The sequence below is a fragment of the Aquarana catesbeiana genome, linkage group LG13, assembly GCF_042186555.1.
Source record: "Aquarana catesbeiana isolate 2022-GZ linkage group LG13, ASM4218655v1, whole genome shotgun sequence".
NCBI classification, from domain to species: Eukaryota; Metazoa; Chordata; class Amphibia; order Anura; family Ranidae; genus Aquarana; species Aquarana catesbeiana.
In genome coordinates, this window is record NC_133336.1 from 52,405,836 (window position 1) to 52,428,781 (window position 22,946).

Sequence of the window (22,946 nt, forward strand, 5' to 3'; positions counted from 1 at the left end):
GACTACATATCGGCCTAAACATAGTTTTTTAAAATTTGGGATATTTATTATAGCAAAACTTAAAAAATAGTGTTTTTTTCAAAATTGTCGGTCTTTTTTTGTTTATAAGGCAAAAAATAAAAACTGCAGGTGATCAAATACCACCAAAAGAAAGTTCTATTTATGTGAAAAAAAAATGATCAAAATTTTATTTGGGTACAGTGTTGCATGACCGCGCAATTGTCAAAGTGTGACAGCGCTGAAAGCTGAAAATTGGCCTGGGCAGGTAGGGGAAAGTGCCCTGTGTAACGATATCACGTACGGGACATGAAAAGCTGTAGCTAGCTGCCATCTTGTGTGGAAGTAGCCATGACAGTTTGGCTAACCATGTAACCTTGCAGAAAACTCTGAACTCCCTCCTTCCCCGTCTTAGGAATTCAAAGCTTTTTAAGTTCAACAGAAAAGGTTATCTCAACAGAGAAAACAGAACCAGGTTAGGTCAGTAGAAAACATTTGTTGTAAGGGCAGTGTTCAGGCCTGTCGTAAAACTGTCACCCTCCCCATTCAGAGACCTAACAGGCCTCGGTTGTAAATTGTCTGAATACACCTCAGTAGAATAAGTATGAAATTTCAGCATGTTTCATAACTTCTGACTTAGTAATAGCACAGCCATAATCTGGACATATTTAGTTTCCTCAGATAATATGGAACGTTTCAAGTCCAGACACCCCTATGTCAGGTCATATGGGAAACCCCTGGGACCACTTATTCCTCCAAAGCAGGCTATACGTTATAGAGATGGCATGTTTAGACTTGTTTTGAAGGAAATCTCAAGTTGAATAATAATATGGATATTTGGAGTCTGTAAACACTATAGATGCAGATATATGAATATGTATTACAAAATCTACCTGGGACGTGGTCATGAGTGTAGACACCTCCCAGCAACCAACCCCAGATGATTGGTTACTGGTCGCTGTCAACACCCCCTTTGATTTGACAGAAAAGAGGAGATGCCAAGACAACGGGCAGTTCTCCTTTTACCATCCAAGAAGAAACATCTGCCAAGTCGAGAACCGATTACCTAGCTCATCGTTCGAACTCTGATCAACCCTCGGACATTAATTGCAAGTATTCTTCCTTCCCAATTCTACCTTATTGCTTTGTGGCTGTATATTGTCTTTATCTTTTGAAACATCTTTTTTCTGTAAATATTTTATTTGCATCAACTTTGACCTTTTCATAATAAACCCTTATGTTGAAAAGTGTTAACCTTGTCTCTAAAGCTCTTAATGCAAGCTATAAACGAACCTGCCTCTTGAAGGGCGCTACTGTTGTGGAGTAAGACTCTGAGCAAACCTGTCTGTGGTGGCAGTGTGTGTGGCAGACGCTTATTCTAAAATTATAATTGGTATTGCTAAAATTACGAGTCTCCCCCGGCTCGGTCTTTTAAACGGGGGTGGTGGCAGTTAAAGGGTTAATTGTGTAATTAGCCCAGTGACAATCACTCTCAGGCTGCTTGCACCTAGATTGTAGTCCCGCAAGCTGGAAAATCTTTGTGCTGGGCGCAGCTGAGAGTGGCATTGTTATGTAAGTGACAGCGTGGTGTGAGGTTGGCCAGTCCTTCGTTGCAAGTTAGCGAGGAGGGCAGGGATCTGACACCCGCGTTCGTCACACCCTGTATTAAGTGGTTAAGCAGATTTTGACAGAGCAAATAACCAGCAATGTTAGGCCTACACATTGCTCTCTTTCAAAACATCTTTTCAAAGTAGGCAGACTGGAAGGCTGTCAAATTACTAATGAAACAGGAAGCCCAGGCTCTATGTACACTAGCAGCTCCTAAAAATTGAGTGTAGTGCTTTTGGTGTTTTTTTGCCAAAGCTCCTAAACACAACTCCAAAAAAAAAAAAAAACATGCACACATAGGCTTTTAGGATCGTTTAGTTGCTGCTGCGCGGAGGTTCAACCTCTCCTAACCGCGGAAGATTCACATTCAGAATAGGAACGTTTTGACCGCCGGTGTCAAAAAGTGCAAAATCGTGTTCTTCCATGGGCAGAGGTCAAAAGTAGTTCAAGTGTACATGAAGCCTTAGAGCTGCTGAGAGAGAACTAGATGGCTTCAGTGCTTCTGCTATGAATTTATCTGAGGATTAACTGCTTTACAGTGCCTACAAAGGCTCACTGATGGTTTGTTTTAAAGACTGACTAAATCCATTGAAACCTGTCCAACCATTGCCTGAAATTCACCCCCAAATTATGATATACAAACTATCCTGCCTTTCTCTAATCAAAGCTGAAAAAAAAAAATAAGGTGCAGCATTAAACCATAGAATTTATTGTCAAAAGGGTACAAACACTCACAAGAATAAAATAGAAAACATGCTTATCGTATAGTGTAGTATCCACCACTCCTCTCTGTGCTGCAAGAGCCCCCTGGGGTCTGGAACACTGGGGATCGTGGAAGGAGGAATAGACACCCTGATGGAAACCAGGAAGTCAATGCCAACCAGCGTGGATTGCACCAGCAGACGTGACTTTACCAGGAGAGGAAGAGGAGGTGAGAGACGTACAGGCTACGTGCTCGGAGCTCTCTGCTCCTTCTAAAGGCCTTTATCAGTGTGGATTTCCTAGTTTTCTTCCTTCCATGATACCCAGCAGTCCAGACCCCAGGCGGCTCCTGCAGGACAGAGAGACAAAGGACAGATACAAATGGCAGACACTACACTATACGATAAGAATGTTTACGATTTTATTCTTGTGAGTTTTTAACTTTTGGCAATAAATCCCATGGTTAAAAGGCAGCACATAGGTGGTGCTTCCCCCACCTAATTCCAAAAACCTGTGAACCCCACATACTGCTTACCTTAACCATTCGCGAATTAGTGCGCAAGAGTCTGCGAACTATCATCAGGAGAAAGTCCATTTCTTCTGTGCGCTCGTGGACCTGATGATTGAAACAAAATGAAAGAAAAAAAAAATAAAAGTTAGTGCACAAAAGATAGAATCAGATCTCCTTGGAAGAGACAATACTCCAGCATAATAGATTTAAAGTGTTTGTTACCCCAACATCTTAAATTCCTGATATGTGTCTGCTGTTATATGTACAAGTATCATGTTCTTTGTATTGCTTCCTTTGTGTGAAATCCCTGGTGTTCCTACCAGTCCATCTGCTTTCCTATTGAAAAAGTGCCGCCCCCCCACCCCACCAAAGCCGTTTACTGAGAAGATCAGTGTGCTGTAGCTTCTCCTCTCCTCAGCTCTTATGCAGCTGAGAACAGAGGGGAAGGTGACTACTTATAAAAAAAGTTTTGACTTTCATTTCTATTTTGAACTGAATGGGTTGTTTTACAATGTGGTCGTTTACAATCACTAACACTTTTGTTTCCTTCACACCCACAGCAACCACGCATATGGGTATTTTCAATTATAGGCAGTGACAAACTCTTAACCAGCAAGGATCTGACATGAGAGGTACGAGAAAAAAGGTACTTCCTAATCTGAAGATTAGGGTACAAAGGGAAACAAAAAGGACATAGTAAAATCTAAGGCCAGCCATATAGGAAGCGATTTTCTTCCCTGCAACCACAGGTTGCACAAAAGAAAATTTCTTAATTCCCCCCATCAATACAGACCATGCTGACAGGAGCATCTCTCCCTACTGAGAGAACAGTGATTATTGCTAGTGGCTATAACATCCAAGCAATGATCACATGTCAAATCCGACAGGCTGGTTGTACCAAAATTGATTGATCAATCGTTCAACTTGGGTACATTCAGCCTGTCCATACATGGATCAAATGTCGGCCAGTCCCTCCTGAACCGTCCAAAATTCGAAGGAAGCATAAGCTAGCCAACAATATCTTCCATGGTTATATGAAGCCTGGGATTCATCAAGGACTGATTTTATCTAGCAATACACAAAGCACCAGCCAAATGCAGGTTAATGAACATATAGTTTATCCTTTACAGCAAGGCCAAGTAAGGAGTTAAAAGCACTAGCCATCTTTTTTACAGCCCTTCCTACCAAAATCAAATTCCAAATTTTTACAAGGAACAAATTCTATTCAAACATGCCATTTTTGTTTAAACTCACCTAAGAGAAGTAAAATTGTTCCAATGTTTATTCTACATAAATTTTTACAATGATTATTCTGCAATCCTACACAGATGCTCCATTAGCTACATTCCTCCAGCCAATATTCTTATCTTTTACCCTGAATCGGATTCTGCAAAAATGCTCGCCAGTGTGTAAACCAAGCTAAACCTTAGCCTTTTCATGAAGCTTCATCCATTAACTGTAAAGCATTTTGGCAAGGCTGAGGACTGGCTATATGGATTTCAATGGCAAAGTTCACATCATTGCAGTGTGTTTTAGTACAGTTAAAAGTAGAGCTGATAATGGAAAGATTTTTACTTCAATGCAGGGCTCGACAAATCCCGGGTGCCAGGTCGCCATGGCGGCAAGAAATTGTATCCTGGCGCCTGGGTTGCCACACGAATGCTTCTACCCCCTGCCCCGCTATGTACCCGAGAACAGCATTGAGGGTGCCACCGGGTGGAAGGGGAAGGAGGTGAGCGGAAAAACATCTGCTCTCCTCCCCTTCTTGTTGCCGACAGTTTCCCTGGGCCATTAACCACTTGAATACCAGGCACTTTCACCCCCTTCCTGCCCAGGCCAAATTTTCAGCTTTCACCACTGTCGCACTTTGAGTAACTATTGCGCGGACATGCAACACTGTACCCATATGAAATTTTATGTTTTTCAGACAAATAGAGCTTTCTTTTGGTTGTATTTAATCACCACTGGGTTTTTTATTTTTTAGCATAAAACAACACCAAAAAGGTTTCTTAGTTCGGGTTATAAGATTTTGCAAACAGGTAATTTTTCTCCTTTACTGATGTGCGCCAATGAGGCTGCACTGATGGGTACTAACAGGCAGAATTGTTAGGCAGCACTGATGGGGCGGGCATGGATAATTAGGACACTGATAATCAGGGCACAGATCAGTGTAGATGCCCCTTTCGCACTTGCCGGTTACCGACTTTCTGCTCACGCTATTGATCGTGAGGAAAGTGATGCTGATAACAGGGAAGTGTGTTGACATCGTGATCAGCTGTAATTGGACACAGCTGATTATGTGATAAAGAGCCCTGTGATTGTTTTTTTCCCCCCGATCTGTAAATACAGAGCACACGCTGCAGTGGGCTCAGTTCTGGGAAGATGTCAATAGACGCCCCTCCCAGAACAGGACGACCATGCTGTAGCCATTATTCGGCATGTGGCTAAAGACACATGACCACACACAATAAAATATACAGTAGATAATATAAGACCAATATGTTGCAACTTCACCATGCGTTATGGTGTAAAACAAGACAGAAGTGGTCGAAAAAACTTGCTAAAAGCCTGAATTTTCAAACCACTGAGCCATCCAGAATATAAGTAGCTTTTTTTTCCTTCTGAAATTAGACATATTAAAGTAACTTGCGCTACATTCCTAAAAACCAGCATTAAAATGAGTTATAGACAAAGTTTGTACTATACAAAAAAAAAAAAAAAAATTAGGAGTGCAGACAAAATTAGTCAAGTCATTTTATTCCTCGGAGGCATTTAAGCGCTGAAAATACCTGTTCCAATGCAACCAAAAGGTCAGGCCTCTGCTGACATTTCAGTAAAGACAAAATGAACCGCCAGAAGGAAACATGTAGAGGAGGAAGGGGTAAGCAAGTAGGTTTTACAACTTCAGCATACAGACTTTATAAGCACACAAAAAAAAATTTAAAAAATAAAAAAGGCGCTATATTTGCAATTACAGCCATCAACCAAAACCAGACAGAGCTGAATTAAAATGGCATTAAATATAACATATGTTAGCAAAGTATGGCAACCTAACTAAACATATGCTGAAAAAAATAAAAAATAAAAAGCCAAATTAAAGTCTGAAAACACCTGTTAAAATACTGGGATTGTAGCCACCATCTTAAACAAATCTAAAATAAATCTACGTAAAAAAAAAAACAAAATGAATAAACTTGCTCCCCTTTGGATAGTTAAATATAAAATCAAAACCATTTTGTTAAATGATCTGTCCAATAACTAAAAAAAGGGGACTAATGCTGGCCATACACTATACAGAAAATCGGCCGAACCCATTTTCGAAAAACGAACGTTTGACCGTGACCGCAAACGATCGTGCCATCATATAATGACCGATAAATTGTTCAGTGGACATGAATAAATAATTTTTTGTTCGTTTTTTTTACATATACCTAGTGCAGACAGTTCGGACGGGAAACACATTAACCTTGCAATTTATCGTACGTTCGGCAGAAATTTTCCAAACTTCCCGTTCGTTTTTTTCCCACAAAAACGTCAAACGATTATCGATTTGTGCCCATTAACTTGCCGAAAAACGAACGAAGTGTCTATACGAACGATTTTTCGGCCGATTTTTCGTATAGTGTATGGCCAGCATAAGGCACTCATTGTAAATTCCTTTCTGAGAAATCTATTGAGGAATACCCATGGGGCTTATTTACTAAAACTGGAGTGCGCAAAATCTGGTGCAGCTGTGCATGGTAGCCAATTAGCTTCCAAATTCAGCTTGTAATCTTTGACAAAAAAAAAAAACCTGAAGCCGATTGGCTACCATGCAGAGCTGCGCCAGATTTTGCACTCTCCAGTTTTAGTAAATCCCCAAATGTCTTTCATCTATGGGTTATACTGCTAACTACAAAAGGATTGGACACTGGCAAAAAATAAATAAAATAAAAAAAGATGTAGGCCAGGATAACCCCTCCCAGTACTAGCATGCTAGTTGTGTAGCAAAGCAGTACCAAGAGCATGATCCCTCCATGGACATCATAAAAAGGATTATGTCAAGTTAAAGGGTTTTTTTTTTTAAAGAAACATGTCATACTTACCTCCACTGTCCAGTTAGTTTTGTACAGAGTGGGCCCCGATCCTCCTCTTCTGGGGTCCCTCAGCAGCGCTAGTAGCTCCTCCCCACATCGAGTGCCTCGTAGAAGCACTCTACTATGGGACACCCCAAAGCAAAGACCCCCCCCCCCCCCATCATTAGATTTGATTGACAGCAGTGGGAGACAATGGCTGAGCTGCTATCAATCTATCCATTCAGGACACAAGACACCAGCTAGAGCTGGTGTGCTCGTTCCCAGGGAGAAGAAAACCAGGTTCAGGTAAGTAAAACGGGGGCACTGGAGGGCTGCAGCACTACAGAAGGTTTTTCACCTTAATGCATAGAATGCATTAAGGTGAAAAACCACACGGGTTTACAACCCCTTTAAAAAATAAATAGATGTTGTAAACACTACTGTGTAATATTTGGGCTGATTTAATAAAACTGTAGAGCTCCAAATCTGGTGTAGGTCTGCAAAGAAACTAGTGGTGTACCAAAATTAAAATTCTGGAAACTTCAGGATGCACTTGTCCCAGAAACAGAAATGGACAGCTTTAATAAAAAAATTACATAATGTGGCTTTTTGCGGTAGAACGCAGAAAAACATATATTCTGCCGATAATCTTCGGCATTTGCTTTATCAGTTCATCCCTAAAAGAAACCAATTAGCTTCCAGATTTTTTTTTTTTTTTTTTCAAAGCTTAATTGAACAAGCTGAAATTAGAAGCTGACTGCCTACCATGCACAGCTGCTGTCAGGGAATTCCTGAGAGATATCTGGCTAACAGAAATGCACATGCGTGCAGCAATCTGCGCAGAATGGCAATCAGGCACACAAATGCGTACGGGAATGTGCGTACAGTGCATGTTGGCTCCAGACGGACCATTTAAAGCGGAGAGCCACCCTGAAATTTTTTTTCCCATTGCAAGACTCCTTTGAACCTTTAACCACTTGAGCCCCGAACCATTATGCTGCCTAAGGATCAGAGGTCTTTTTCCAATTTGGCACTGCGTCGCTTTAACTGCTAATTGCGCGGTCATGCAATGCTGTACCCAAACGAAATTTGCGTCCTTTTCTTCCCACAAATAGAGCTTTCTTTTGATGGTATTTGATCACCTCTGCAGTTTTTATTTTTTGCGCTATAAACGGAAAAAGACCAAAAATTTGGAAAAAAAATGATATTTTCTACTTTTTGTTATAAAAAAAATCCAATAAACTAAATTTTAGTCATACATTTAGGCCAAAATGTATTCGGCCACATGTCTTTGGTAAAAAAAATGTCAATAAGCATATATTTATTGGTTTGCGCAAAAGTTATAGCGTCTACAAACTAGGGTACATTTTCTGTAATTTACACAGCCTTTAGTTTATGACTGCCTATGTCATTTCTTGAGGTGCTAAAATGGCAGGGCAGTACAAAACCCCCCCCAAATGACCCCATTTTGGAAAGTAGACACCCCAAGGAAATTGCTGAGAGGCATGTTGAACCCATTGAATATTTTTTTTTTTTGTCCCAAGTGATTGAATAATGACAAAAAAAAAAAAAAATATTTACAAAAAGTTGTCACTAAATGATATATTGCTCACACAGGCCATGGGCCTATGTGGAATTGCACCCCAAAATACATTCAGCTGCTTCTCCTGATTATGGGGATACCACATGTGTGGGACTTTTTGGGAGCCTAGCCACGTACGGGGCCCCGAAAACCAATCACCGCCTTCAGGATTTCTAAGGGTGTAAATTTTTGATTTCACTCTTCACTGCCTATCACAGTTTCGGAGGCCATGGAATGCCCAGGTGGCACAAAACCCCCCCAAATGACCCCATTTTGGAAAGTAGACACCCCAAGCTATTTGCTGAGAGGCATATTGAGTCCATGGAATATTTTATATTTTGACACAAGTTGCGGGAAAGTGACACTTTTTTTTTTTTTTGCACAAAATTGTCACTTAATGATATATTGCTCACACAGGCCATGGGCATATGTGGAATTGCACCCCAAAATACATTTAGCTGCTTCTCCTGAGTACGGGGATACCACATGTGTGGGACTTTTTGGGAACCTAGCCGCGTACGGGGCCCCGAAAACCAAGCACCGCCTTCAGGATTTCTAAGGGTGAAAATTTTTGATTTCACTCCTCACTACCTATCACAGTTTCGGAGGCCATGGAATGCCCAGGTGGCACAAAACCCCCCCAAATGACCCCATTTTGGAAAGTAGACACCCCAAGCTATTTGCTGAGAGGCATGGTGAGTATTTTGCAGCTCTCATTTGTTTTTGAAAATGAAGACAAGAAAAATTTTTTTTTTTTTTCTTTTTTCAATTTTCAAAACTTTGTGACAAAAAGTGAGGTCTGCAAAATACTCACTATACCTCTCAGCAAATAGCTTTGGGTGTCTACTTTCCAAAATGGGGTCATTTGGGGGGGGGTTTGTGCCACCTGGGCTTTCCATGGCCTCCGAAACTGTGATAGGCAGTGAAGAGTGAAATCAAAAATTCACGCCCTTAGAAAGCCTGAAGGCGGTGCTTGGTTTTCGGGGTCCCGTACGCGGCTAGGCTCCCAAAAAGTCTCACACATGTGGTATCCCCGTACTCAGGAGAAGCAGCAGAATGTATTTTGGGGTGTAATTCCACATATACCCATGGCATGTTTGAGCAATATATCATTTAGTGACAACTTTGTGCAAAAAAAAAAAATTTGTCTCTTTCCCGCAACTTGTGTCGCAATATAAAATATTCCATGGACTCGACATGCCTCTCAGCAAATAGCTTGGGGTGTCTACTTTCCAAAATGGGATCATTTGGGGGGGTTTTGAACTGTCCTGGCATTTTATGCACAACATTTAGAAGCTTATGTCACACATCACCCACTCTTCTAACCACTTGAAGACAAAGCCCTTTCTGACATTCATTGTTTACATGAAAAAGTTATTTTTTTTTGCAAAAAAATTACTTTGAACCCCCAAATATTATATATTTTTTTTAAAGCAAATGCCCTACAGATTAAAATGGTGGGCGTTTCATTTTTTTTTTTCACACAGTATTTGCGCAGCGATTTTTCAAACGCATTTTTTGGGGAAAAAACACACTTTTTAAAATTTTAATGCACTAAAACACACTATATTGCCCAAATGTTTGATGAAATAAAAAAGATGATCTTAGGCCGAGTACATGGATACCAAACATGACATGCTTTAAAATTGCGCACAAACGTTCAGTGGCAACAAAATAAATCCATTTTTAAAAGCCTTTAAAAGCCTTTACAGGTTACCACTTTAGATTTACAGAGGAGGTCTACTGCAAAAATTACTGCCCTCGATCTGACCTTCGCGGCGATACCTCACATGCATGGTGCAATTGCTGTTTACGTTTGACGACAGACCGCCGCTTGCGTTCGCCTTAGCGCGAGAGCAGGGGGCGACAGGGGTGCTTTTTTTTTTTTTTTTTTTTTTCTTTATTATTTTTTTTGCTTTTTTATCTTATTTTTAAACTGTTCCTTTCATTTTTTTTTTTTAATCATTTTTATTGTTATCTCGGGGAATGTAAATATCCCCTATGATAGCAATAGGTAGTGACAGGTACTCTTTTTTGAAAAAATTGGGGTCTATTAGACCCTAGATCTCTCCTCTGCCCTCAAAGCATCTGATGACACCAAGATCGGTGTGATAAAATGCTTCCCCAATTTCCCAATGGCGCTATTTACATCCGGCGAAATCTAAGTCATAAAATGCTCGTAGCTTCCGGTTTCTTAGGCCATAGAGATGTTTGGAGCCACTCCGGTCTCTGATCAGCTCTATGGTCAGCTGGCTGAATCACCGGCTGCATTCTCAGGTTCCCTGTTGAGACAGGAGAGCCAGAGAAAAACACGGAAGACGGTGGGGGGGGGGGGCTTTCCCTCCCACGGCTTGTAAAAGCAGTCTAGAGGCTAATTAGCCACTAGGATTGCTTTTACATGAAAGCCGACCGCTGGCTGAAATGAATGATTCCAAGATGATACCTAAACCTGCAGGCATCATTCTGGTATAACCATTCAAAGTCGTGAATGGCGTACCTGAAGACAAAAAAAATGGTTAACAATAAAGCACAGTAAACGGTAAAGTATAAAAAATTGCATACCTGAAAAGCAAACATGATAAAACATAATAACAATAAAACATTGCAGAATAGAATACAGTAAAAAAGAGCAGAACAAGAGAGAGAGAGAATAGAGAGAGGGAACAATAAAACGACAACTATTTTTTTTTATTTTATATATTTTTTTTTTTTTTTACACTTTTTTTGTAACTAACTTTTATAACTGTAACCGGTTCCAGGTTCGGGTCTCTCAAAATGCGATGGCATCTTGGGAGACCCTGTGAAAGTGTGCCTAGTCTGTGCAATGCTGTACCCTACGCTAATACTCAACTAGTGTATGGTAGCGTTCAAAACATTCACCAATGCAAAGACCAGGATTGTCAGGACAGGAGGGACAATAATAGCGGGTGTCACGCCTATATCCGCGCTTGCTGCAGACACGACATCTTTTTTGGGGGTTCGTTGGGTAGGGGTACTCGGGAGGACATAAAGAAAATGCCTCTCATGCAGCCGACTGCATTTGGTTGGGGATGTGAATGGGGGAAGTACGGGCGCTGCAGAAGCGGTGGGTTCCCAATTAGGATTGGCGAATGCAGCAGGAAGGGCACTATGGGCACGACGGGCCTGTGTTTGTCTTCTTGGTGGCAGCGGGACACTACTTGTGCTTGCCACCTCACCAGCTTGAACTGCACTTATGGGACTCGCCACGTCACCAAGTGTTACTGCAGTGCTGGTTTGACTACGACCGGGGTGTACTAGGCCGCTGGCGCTTGCCAGTTCAATAAAAAGCTACCAAAAAAACTGTTAGCGATCGTAGGGATCAGGCCTGACTCTGCGAACGCTGCAGTTATGCGTTAAGTGTTTTGTAAGTGTCAGTGATCGATCGATACTGCACTTGGGTGGGCTGGCCTGGGCCGGGCGGAGGGGCAAAACGCAGGTGCTAGCAGATATCTGGGCTGATCCCGCTAACACTGCGTTTTTGGGAACCCTAAACTGCTGGGGACGCCAGTATAGATCTGATCGGATCAGATATTGATCCGATCAGATACTATACCACTAAGGGAGCTGTACGGTGCGTGCGTGGGTGTTAGCGCTACTGGCGCTAACCTGACGCTGCCTGGGGCTGGTGCTTGCCAGTTCACCAAAATGCTACCAAAAAAACTGTTAGCGATCGCAGGGATCAGGCCTGACTCTGCGAACGCTGCAGTTATGCGTTTAGTGTTTTGTAAGTGACAGTGATCGATCGATACTGCACTTGGGTGGGCTGGGCTGGGCGGAGGGGCAAAACGCAGGTGCTAGCAGGTATCTGGGCTGATCCCGCTAACACTGCGTTTTTGGGAACCCTAAACTGCTGGGGACGCTAGTATAGATCTGATCGGATCAGATATTGATCCGTACAGATACTATACCACTAAGGGAGGTGTATGCTGCGTGCGTGGGTGTTAGCGGTACTGGCGCTAATCTGACGCTGCCTGGGGCGACGCATATCACCGCCGGGCGATCAGGGGGCTAAACCTTTATTCGGTAATAAACGGCGGGTGCCCTGACACTATAAAAAATAAACAAACTAACCAGCGTCACCCGTAACAGTTATACGGTGATCAGTGGTGAAAGGGTTAACTAGGGGGCAATCAAGGGGTTAAAACATTTATTCGGTAGTATATGGGGGTCCCTGTCGCTATAAAACGGTGACGGCGAACCTAAATATTTAGGTCCCTAACTAGCGTCACCAGCGACACTAATACAGCGATCAGAAAAATGATCGCTTAGCGACACTGGTGACAGAGGGTGATCAAGGGGTTAAAACTTTATTAGGGGGGGGGTTAGGGGGGTATCCTAGACCTAAAGGGGGGTAATACTAACTGTCCCAACACTGTAACTGTCACAAACTGACACCATGCAGTAATCAGAAAAAAAAAAAAAAAAAAAAAAAAAACTGCTGGTGTCAGTTTGTGACGGGGGGGTGATGGGGGGGGGGGGATCGGGGTGTTTAGTGTGCCTGGCATGTTCTACTGTATGTGTGTGTGTGTTTGTGCACTTACATACCTGTCTTCTCTCCTCGGGCCGGAACGGAAATTACCGAGCCGAGGAGAGATGACATCATTTCCTTTGCTGCTGTTTAGCATACAGCAGCAAAGGAATGATGTGATTGGCCGGCGGCGATCGCGAGGGGGGGGCCACGAATGGATGGCCTCCCTCTCACCTCTGATCGCCGCTGGACAAAAGACGACCGCCTCGGGCACCGGGGGGGGGGGGTCCGATCGGACCCCCCACTCGCGGAAGGCAAATCACGTATATTTACGTGATTTTGTCTGTCCGTGCCACCTTGCCGACGTAAATCGGCGTGAGGCGGTCGTCAAGTGGTTAAAGAAACATTTTGAGGAAAAACATTTTTTATACTTACCAGAAACACCCTGTTGCCATGCAATCCTCCTAATCTGCCACTTCCTGGTCCGCGGAGCTCCTAGTCACTTCCTCCCTCGCCTATGCTCCTGGGAAATGATGTGTCAGGGGTAAAAGGCATAGGTTCAGAGTGCTATTGCAAGAACCTTGTGGCCAAAAACTGCCCTCGCAAAAGATTGGACTTCCATCTGGTAAAACTTTGAAAAAGTGTGAACAGAAGATCAGGTGGTGGCCTTACCGAATTTAAAACCCCCGTCCCGACGAGCTCGCGCGCAGAAGCGAACGCATACGCGAGTAGCGCCCGCATATGAAAACGGTGGTCAAAACACACATGTGAGGTATCGCCGCGACCGGTAGAGCGAGAGCAATAATTCTAGCCCTAGACCTCCTCTGTAGCGCAAAATATGCAACCTGTAGAATTTTTTAAACGTCGCCTATGGAGATTTTTGAGGGTAAAAGTTTGACGCCATTCCACGAGCGGGCGCAATTTTCAAGCATGACATGTTGGGTATCAATTTACTTGGCGTAACATTATATTTCACAATATAAAAAAAAATTGGGATAACTTTACTGTTGTTTTATTTTTTTATTCAAAAAAGTGAATTTTTTCCAAAAAAAGTGCGCTTATAAGACCGCTGCGCAAATACGGTACAAAAAAAAGTATTGCAATGACCGCCATTGTATTCTCTAGGGTGTTAGAAGAAAAACCATATATAATGTTTGGGGGTTCTAAGTAATTTTCTAGCAGAAAAACCTGTTTCAAACATGTAAACACCTAAAATCCAAAACGAGGCTGGTCCTTAAGTGGTTAAACAACTTTGATCTTGGTGTTCTGGCCGTTTTCATTTTGTTTGTGGGCATGTGAAGCCCACAAGCATCCTGTTCCGGGATACGGTGCCCGTTCTCTCCCCGATCGCATTGTGTCATTTTCATAGTACCGCTGCTCTGACGAGAAATGCCCCGTCGAATAATGCCCGCCCTGTGCTGCGCATGCGTAGTATGGAACTGCCGAACAGTGGAATACAATGTTCGGCGCCTCCGTACTGCGCAAGAACTGCACATGCGTAATACCGGCATTATTCCACAGGGGGCATTTTTTAGACAGGACACCGTCAACTAATCTGGTTGCCATCACAACGGGCGGCGGCGTCGGAAGTGCCCGCCCAGTTGTGATGGTAACGAAGCCCTCGGCTGACTCACATCTCCCAGGAGCAGTAGCGAGCGGGGCAGCCGAGGGAAGTGAAGTCAGGAGCTGAGGTGATGAAGGAGGCAGATTTCAAAGGGCCACAACATAGCAACAGGCATAAAAAAGTTAAAAAAAAAAAAAAAAAAAAAAAATTTTCACCAATTTTTTTTTTTAAATTTATTTCATGCACGTTAATGACATTTTTTTTTTTTGGGTGGAACTTCTTTAACCACTTCCCGCCAAGCCTATGGTGGTTCAGTTATCCTGACTGGGCATCATATGACGCCCTGAAGGATAACAGCTGCGGCCCATGGCGCGCACATCGTGGCGATCGGTGGTGCAGTGTGTCAGTCCGGCGGAGGCTCTTTACCACGTGATCAGCCATGTCCAATCACGGCTTATCACGGTGTGAACAGGAAAAGCCGGTGATCGGCTTTTCCTGACTCGCGTCTAACATTGGCGGCTCTCCTGACAGGGGGGTCTGCGCTGATTGTTTATAGTGATGCCCAGCAATGCCACCCATCAGTGTTCTCAGTGCCACCTATCAGTGCATATCCATGCCACCCATAAGTACCCATCAGTGCCACCTATGAGTGCTCAGTGACCATCAGTGCCACCTCATCGGTGCCCATTAGTGCCGCCTTATCAGTGCAGCCATATCAGTGCCTGTCATTGAAGAAAACATACTTATTTACATAAAATTTTAACAGAAACAAAGAAAAACTTTTTTTCTCAAAATTTTAGTTTTTTTTGTTGCGCAAAAAATATAAAATCGCAGAGGTGATCAAATACCAGCAAAAGAAAGCTCTATTTGTGAGAACAAAATGATAAAAAATTTGTTTGGGTACAGTGTTGTATGACCGCGCAATTGTCAATTTGCGACAGCGCTGAAAGCTAAAAATTGGCTTTGGGCAGGAAGGTGTACAAGTGCCTGGTAATTGAAATTGTTAAGCACAAGTGCATCCATTTTGCATAACAGTTTTACAACATTCATTCTGTATATAGTATAGTTTGTAAGCAGGACTATTTACATTTCATTTGTCATGAAAAAGCTTTTTCTGGAAGAAAGACTTGCCTAGAATGTAGCCAGTACCAGACCCAAACATTCTAGGCATAGGAAAGACTGGAGAACAGATTTGTTGAAGGTGATCACCAAGCCAAAGGCCTGAAGCAGCTGAATTGTCTTTTGACATTTGTGGAAAGTTGTAAGAGGAATTCTTCATAAGAAGCTTGTCACAAGAAGTCCTTAAGTTCTGAAAAGGGTACAAAGGTGCCAAAATCTTTGCGAACAACCTGGGAGCAGAGGGCAGGCCAAAAGCCAATGTGGCAAACTAGTGGCTGTCTACCACCGCAAGAAATCACAGATGAGGTGGGTAAATTGGAACATGGAGTTAGGCATCTTGGATGTAAACAACTGACCTTTAGGATGGCATGCAAAATTTCGGAATGTAAAGGAATTTATTTAGGGATATTAAATTTAGGATAAAAGAGATACCACTGTTGAGCTTTGGTACTGTGAACAAGATTGAGTAGAACCTTTGAAGCTGTCTAGAGGCAATACTGGTGTAACAACTCCCTGAGACAAGGGTTTAGAGCCTTTTACAAATATTCCCAAGGCAGTTTGTGGTTGATTTTAAAGAAGAAAAGCAGAGGAGCAGTAGAGTTGTGAACTCTCATATCCTTTTGAAACCAACGATTGAACTGACAGGTATGGGATGTCTGTGACCAATAAAGGAAAACTGCAACATCCATCCCCCCTTTCTTAGGATTGCAAAGAGGACTTTGGAGAAGGCTTGGTGGTCTTTGGAGGGCCAATCATTGTGCCAAAAGGAAGGTTAAAAAAAAAGGTTTGGACACTGAAGCCTCGGTAGAGCATGGAGATGCTCTGTTTTGAAGAGCTAGGAGATCCTGAGAAGGGGCGTTTTGTTTGGGGGATTAGGAAGGAATTTTAATCCCCCGCAGTAGCAAATTGGAGCATGCTTTGCTGGGGTTTTTTGCCTTCCTCTGGATCAACTGTGGGTATAGGTTTGTGTATATGGGATTATATATATATATTTTTTTTTTTTTTTTGGTTGAACTAGATGGACTTGTGTCTTTTTTCAACCTGACTTACTATGTAACTACGTCACCTTCTGAGGAAACTAAACTTTCCTACATGTGATATCTGATGAATTGGTCAAGTGCCTCACCAAAACAAATATCTTCCTTGAGAAGGAATGCATGTGAGGTGCCTTTTACAGATAATTGTCTCGTAACATGTTCCAGGACATCTACACAGAAAAGAAGAGCAGAATGCAGAGTTGTGGAAATTTCTCTTCAACAGCATGATCCTGAAATACAAGGTCATGTTGGTTGTTCACTGTCCTAGTGCAGTGACTGCAGTTTGAAATACATACCAGCCAGAGCGGATTGCATGGGTTGAAGAGTTGCTAGGATAAGGCGTTTAAAAGTTTAAGAGCATCTCAAATATTCTGTCAGCAGAATCTTTAAAAGAACGAACATCTTCAATAGGTACAGGTGTAGGTAATTGTTCATGATGTCAGTGCTTAGACTCCACCCATAAATCTGACAAAGGAATTGAAAAAAGAAAATTATGCTTTTGTCAAGCAGTCCACTTGTCGTGATCCTGAAATGGAGCTAGAATTGGATGCCGAGACAAAGTCCTTCTCTGCTGCATGGGACACATGGTCACTGATGCCGAGTGCTGCATGGGACTTTGGCATGTCAAAGGTTTGTCTGTGTAGAACTGGTTCCCTTTCACCTGGTCTCAACCATCGTTCTAAGGGAGGACATTATGCTGCAAGGTACTCACGGAGTAGAGTGCGGGGATAAGGCAAGTCTGTCCGGAAGGAGTACGCGATAACCCAAGTGTAGACCGTCATGCAACAAAACCTCACAGCAAAGAGACGGGGGGGGGGGGGGGGGAGCATCTGAATATCTTAGGATTTTAGGCAGAAGTAAAGTTAAAAAGTGTGTGCCACCAGTGATGTGATGTAACCCTTGGTCATCCACCCAAGACTGATCTGAGAGGTTGAATGATAGGCACCCCGTTTGAAAGGTTTACACTGAACTGCCCTATTTTTTCACGGTTAACGGTTAGAGATAAAGGGTGATCCTGTCTTACCCGTTCACGATGCTGGACTGTACATAACCACTTAAGGACTAAGCCTTTTCTGACACTTCTTGCTTACAAGTAAAAATGAGCATTGTTTGCTAGAAAATTACTTAGAAACCCCCAAATATTTTATTTTAGCAGAGACCCTAGAGAATAAAATTGCGATTGTTGCAATATTTTTATTCACACGGTATTTGCGCATAGTTTTTCAAAGCAATTTTTGGGAAAAAATACATTTTAATAAATTTTAATGCAAAAAAATAAAACAATTTTTGGTAAAAACTAAAAGATGGAGTTTCACTGAGTAAATAGATCCTAAAAGGTCATGCTTTAAAATTATGTACGTTAGCGAAATGGTGACAGATACTTAAAAATCTTCATAGGCAACGCTTTTTACAGAAGAGGTCTAGTGCTAGAATTATTTCTCTCACACTAACGTTCGAGGCAATCCCTCACATGTTTGGTACCAACAAATTTTACATATGTGTGCACAACTTATGCATGTTTACTCTTCTGGGGGGGGGGGGGGGTTGGGGGGGGTGTTCAGGAACTACAATTCCCATCATGCCTAGTCATGTCTGTGAATGTCAGAGTTTTGCAACAGCTGGAGGGACATAGTTTGAGGATCCCTGTCCTAGATCATAGTCTCTTCTCACATCTGACCAGCCACGTGAACGGTCGGGATATTTTCCCAGGCTGGCAAATAAGAACAGTAAGCCCGAGAAACACCGGTGAGCGGCGGGAGGGGGTGCAGGCGGCCTCTCCCAGCTGCTTTCTAAAAGCGATCCAGCAGCTAATCAGCAAAATTTATTACCTTTATGTGAAAGAACACTGGGATTAAGGCTGATAGCCTCAGCCATAACCCCGGTAAGCCACTTCAAAACAGCAACATATGCTTACAGTACGTATTGCGGTCATTAAGTGATAAATTAAGTCCAGGCTTCATCCATCACAGTAGGCATAGTAGGGGCCATCAAGGACTGGGATTCATAGCTATAGACCACAGCCATGAATCTGTATAGCACCCTGCCACAAACTCAATGCACCAGGTGCCATAGTGAACACCACATGCATGATCCAATGCCTGAAGCATTACAGGTTGTCCCGAGTGCGTGTGGTCCACCTAACCTCTGGAAGATTTAGCCCCCTTCATGACCAGATCATTTTTTGTGATATGGCACTGCGTTACTTTAATGGGTAATCGTGCGACGCTGTACACAAATAAAATGCCCTTTTTTCCCACAAATAGAGCTTTTGGTGGTATTTGATCACCTCTGCAGTTTTTATTTTTTGTGCTACATTCAATAAAATTGAAAGAAAAACTAAATTTCTTCATAATTTTTAAGTCAATATGTCTTCTGCTACATATTTTTGGTTAAAAAAAAAAACCCCAATAAGCGTATACTGACTGATTTGCGCTAAAGTTATAGCGTCTACAAACTATGGGATATTTTTTTTTTTTTAACTAGTAATGGCAGCGATTAACGACTTATAGCGGGACTGCGATATTGCGTCAGACAGTTGGACACTGACACTTTTGAGGGACCAGTGACACAAATAGTGATCCGTGCTAAAAATATGCACTGTCACTGTAGTAAAGACACTGGCTGGGTATGAGCACTCAAAAAGTTAACTGTGTGCCTGACCAGTGTTTTAGTGTACTGTGGAAGGTGCTTTTACTAGGTGAAGGCATGGATCTATGTCCCTGCTTTGCAGGAACACGGGAAACATGCCTTCGCTACTGACAGAATGGCAATCTGCCTTGTTTACATAGGCAAACTGCTTTTTCTGCTGGATGATCGATGGGTGCCGGTGGACATAGAGTCAGCGGAACCCACAGATCAGCTTCTGCTGTGCATAGTCACACATGCATGGGCCCCCCAGACCCGGAAGTGTCAGGTCACGTACTAGGTACATGATCCAGGGCAGCAGTGCCACCTTGCTGCCGTATAAGTTATATGGGTGGCAAATTCTGTGTTAACATTAGAAGACACTGAGGGGTTGATTAACAAATTGTAAAGAAAAAAAAAAAAGGAAAAAAAAATAAACTAGCGAAGCTCTTTCACCTGCAGGTACAAAAAAAAATAAATAAATAAAACACTCCTCTTAAAGTGTAGTACAGCTACAGGTGAGGCACCCCAGGGGGACATGTCCTCAAAAACTTGCCAATGTCCTGAAGGTATAACCCATTACCTATGGTGTATTCATAAGTTTACATATGTTTCTGCCAAATCACACCAACATCTGCGCTAGAACACAGCTGCTGGTGGTCTGTAGATGCATTGCACTCTTTATAGGTATAAAAAAAAAAAAAAAAAAAAAAAAAGTAAAATGATCTTTATTGAAATGGCACAGACATTGCCACACAGAATTCCCTGCCTGCAAGCGGTGGATTGCATTGGCGAATAAATAAAACTACTGCCCGCCATACTTTTTTCCAGTGCACACAACCACAACACGGTCATGTTAATGGGTCCGGTAGTCACTTTTTTTTGTAACGGTAGGAATGCGCTGGAATAGCTGCCCAATGAAGTCCTAGCACACCTGGTGTAAGGAGGCCCATAAGAAAAGCAGGTTGATTGTGCTACTTTTATCTATTAGCTCTTCTTTATTCATAAAATCTTCCTTCTGCATTCAATTTTTGAGTATACCTTCATTGCCCACAAGCAGCACAAGCTAAAAGTAGAGAGTAAATATCAGTAACCATAAGGTGCTTCATAATGCAATCCCCAAAAAATTGGGACATTGTGTAAAATCTACATTAAAACAATGCAATGGTTTGCAAATCTAATAAAACCATAGCTTATGCACAACAGAAAATAGAATACATATCTAATGTTTAAACGGAGAACTTGAACAATTTTAAGAAAATAAGGTCATTTTGAAATTGATGGCAGCAACAAGTCTCAAAAAAGTTCCGGCAGAGCCAATTGTACCGTGGTGCAGCATGTCCTCTTATAAAATGCTGTAAACTTCTGGGAACGGAGGAGACCAGATTCTGGATTTTTGGGAGAGGAATGTTGTCCCATTCTACAGTTCTGGGTCGTTTGTTGTATTTTCAATTTCAAATCTAGCAAAATATTTTCAATTGGTGAAAGGTCTGGACTGTAGGCAAGCCAGGAAAGCACCAGGACTCTTCTACTACGAAACTATGCTGTTGTCATAGTTGTCATGCAGTATGCGGTTTAGCATTGCATTGCTGAAATCTGCAAGGTCTTCCCAGAAAAAGACACCATCTAAATGGGAGCATATGCTGCTCTAAAACCTGGAATTCATCTTTCGGCATTGATGGTGCCTTTCCACATGCCCAAGCTGCCCATTCCATAGGCACCAAAGCCCCTCCATACCAGAGATGCCAGTTTTTAACCACTTCAATACCAGGCACTTAGACACCTTCCCGCCAAGGCCAATTTTCAGCTTTCAGCACTGTCGCAATTTGAATGACAATTGCGCGGTCATGCTACACTGTACTCAAAAAATTTTTTATAATTTCGTTCCCACAAATAGAGCTTTCTTTTGGTGGTATTTGATCACCTCTGCGGTTTTTACTTTTTGCGCAATAAATGAAAAAAGACCGAAAATTAAAAAAAAAAAAAAAAAAAAGTTTTGTTTTGTTTCTGTTAACATTTTTGGGAAATAAGTACATTTTCTTCTTCAATGACGGGCACGTATATGGCTGCACTGACGGGCACTGATACGGCGGCACTGATGGGCACCGAGGTGGCACCAATGAGGTGGCACCGACGGGCACTGATAGGCGGCACTGGTATGCGGCACTGATGGGCACTCATAGGAGGCACTGATGGGCATTCGTAGGTGGCATTGATGGGTACTTATGGGTGGCACTGATAGGTGGCATGGATGGGCACGGATGGGCACTGACAGGTGGCACCGATGGACACTGATGGGTGGCACTGATGACACTGATTGATGGCACTGATGCCCCTAAGGGTGCCATTGCTGGGCATCAGTGCTATATAATGGTGCCAATCAGTGCCCATTTGTTGGCACTGATTGGCACAGATTGGGCACATGTGGATGGCCATGGGGGTACATACCTGGCCATCCACATGTTACCCCTTCCCTGGTGGTCCTAGTGGCGATCCCTGGTGGTCCAGTGTGGTGATCTGAGGGGGGGCTGCACTGATAAACAATCAGCACAGACCCCCCCGTCAGGAGAGCCACCGATCGGCTCTCCTCTACTCACGTCCGTCAGACGCGAGTGAGGAAAAGCCGATCAACGGCTCTTCCTATTGACGACATGATCAGCCGTGATTGGACACGGCTGATCACGTGGTAAAGAGCCTCCGCCGGAGGCTCTTTACCAAGATCGGTGGAGCGGTGTGTCAGACTAACACACCGCTCCACCGATCGCCGCGATGCGCGCCCCCGCGGCGGCATGTTATCCTGCTGGACGTCATATGACGCCCAGTCAGGATAACTGAACCACCGCACGGTCGTCATCTGCTATGGGCCAGGCGGGAAGTGGTTAAAGACAGCGCTGACAAGCCGGACGGTCCCTCTCCTCTGCAGTCTGGAGGACACGGCACCCATGGTTGCCAAAAAGGCGGTCAGGGGGAAGAAAAAAGTGATTTTATGACTTTACATGAGGCATGTATATGTGGAATTATATTGTACAAGTTACTGAATTATAAATACATTGAATGTCACAATCCCCGTAGGTAGGTCCATATAACCATGATGAATTAATAAATTACTAAATCCAATAGATTAAATTGATAAATATTTTAATAAATATGATATATAATGTAAAAATATATAATACATGATGTAAACAGAAGGAGACATGATAAATATAATAATCATATTAACATTTAATATCAATGATAAATAGACATGATGATTGATACAGACAACAATAATTAAATTAACTGAAAATACAAATCAAACCGACATAATGATAGATGCGAACAATACCATTAACAGAATTCATTATTTTGGGCAAGCTTGACTTGGCACCCTTGAGTGAAGACTCGACGCGTTTCATGGCGTTTACAGCAAATCATCAGGAGTAGGATGCATGCATTTGGCTACAAAACTAAATAAATAAATGGGTGTACCATTTTTATTATTGTCTGTACCAATCATGTCTATTGATATTAAATTTGATTATTATGATGATGATGATCACATATACATGCCTCATGTAAAGTCCCAAAATCCAATTTTTCTTTCCTCTACATACAGTGCCTTGCAAAAGTATTCACCCCCTTGGCTTTTTAGCTATTTTGTACATTACAGCCTTT

At 42.6% G+C, this 22,946-nt stretch overlaps 1 protein-coding gene across 1 annotated transcript in view; it reads right to left on the reverse strand.

The window, feature by feature from the left end:
• TDRD9 (tudor domain containing 9) overlaps positions 1–22,946 on the reverse strand; it is a 393,320-nt gene that overhangs the window by 269,703 nt on the left and 100,671 nt on the right. The window contains exon 6 of the mRNA XM_073609957.1: positions 2,843–2,923. Within this exon, the coding sequence (XP_073466058.1) occupies positions 2,843–2,923 (81 nt within the window). The remainder of the gene's footprint in view (positions 1–2,842; positions 2,924–22,946) is intronic.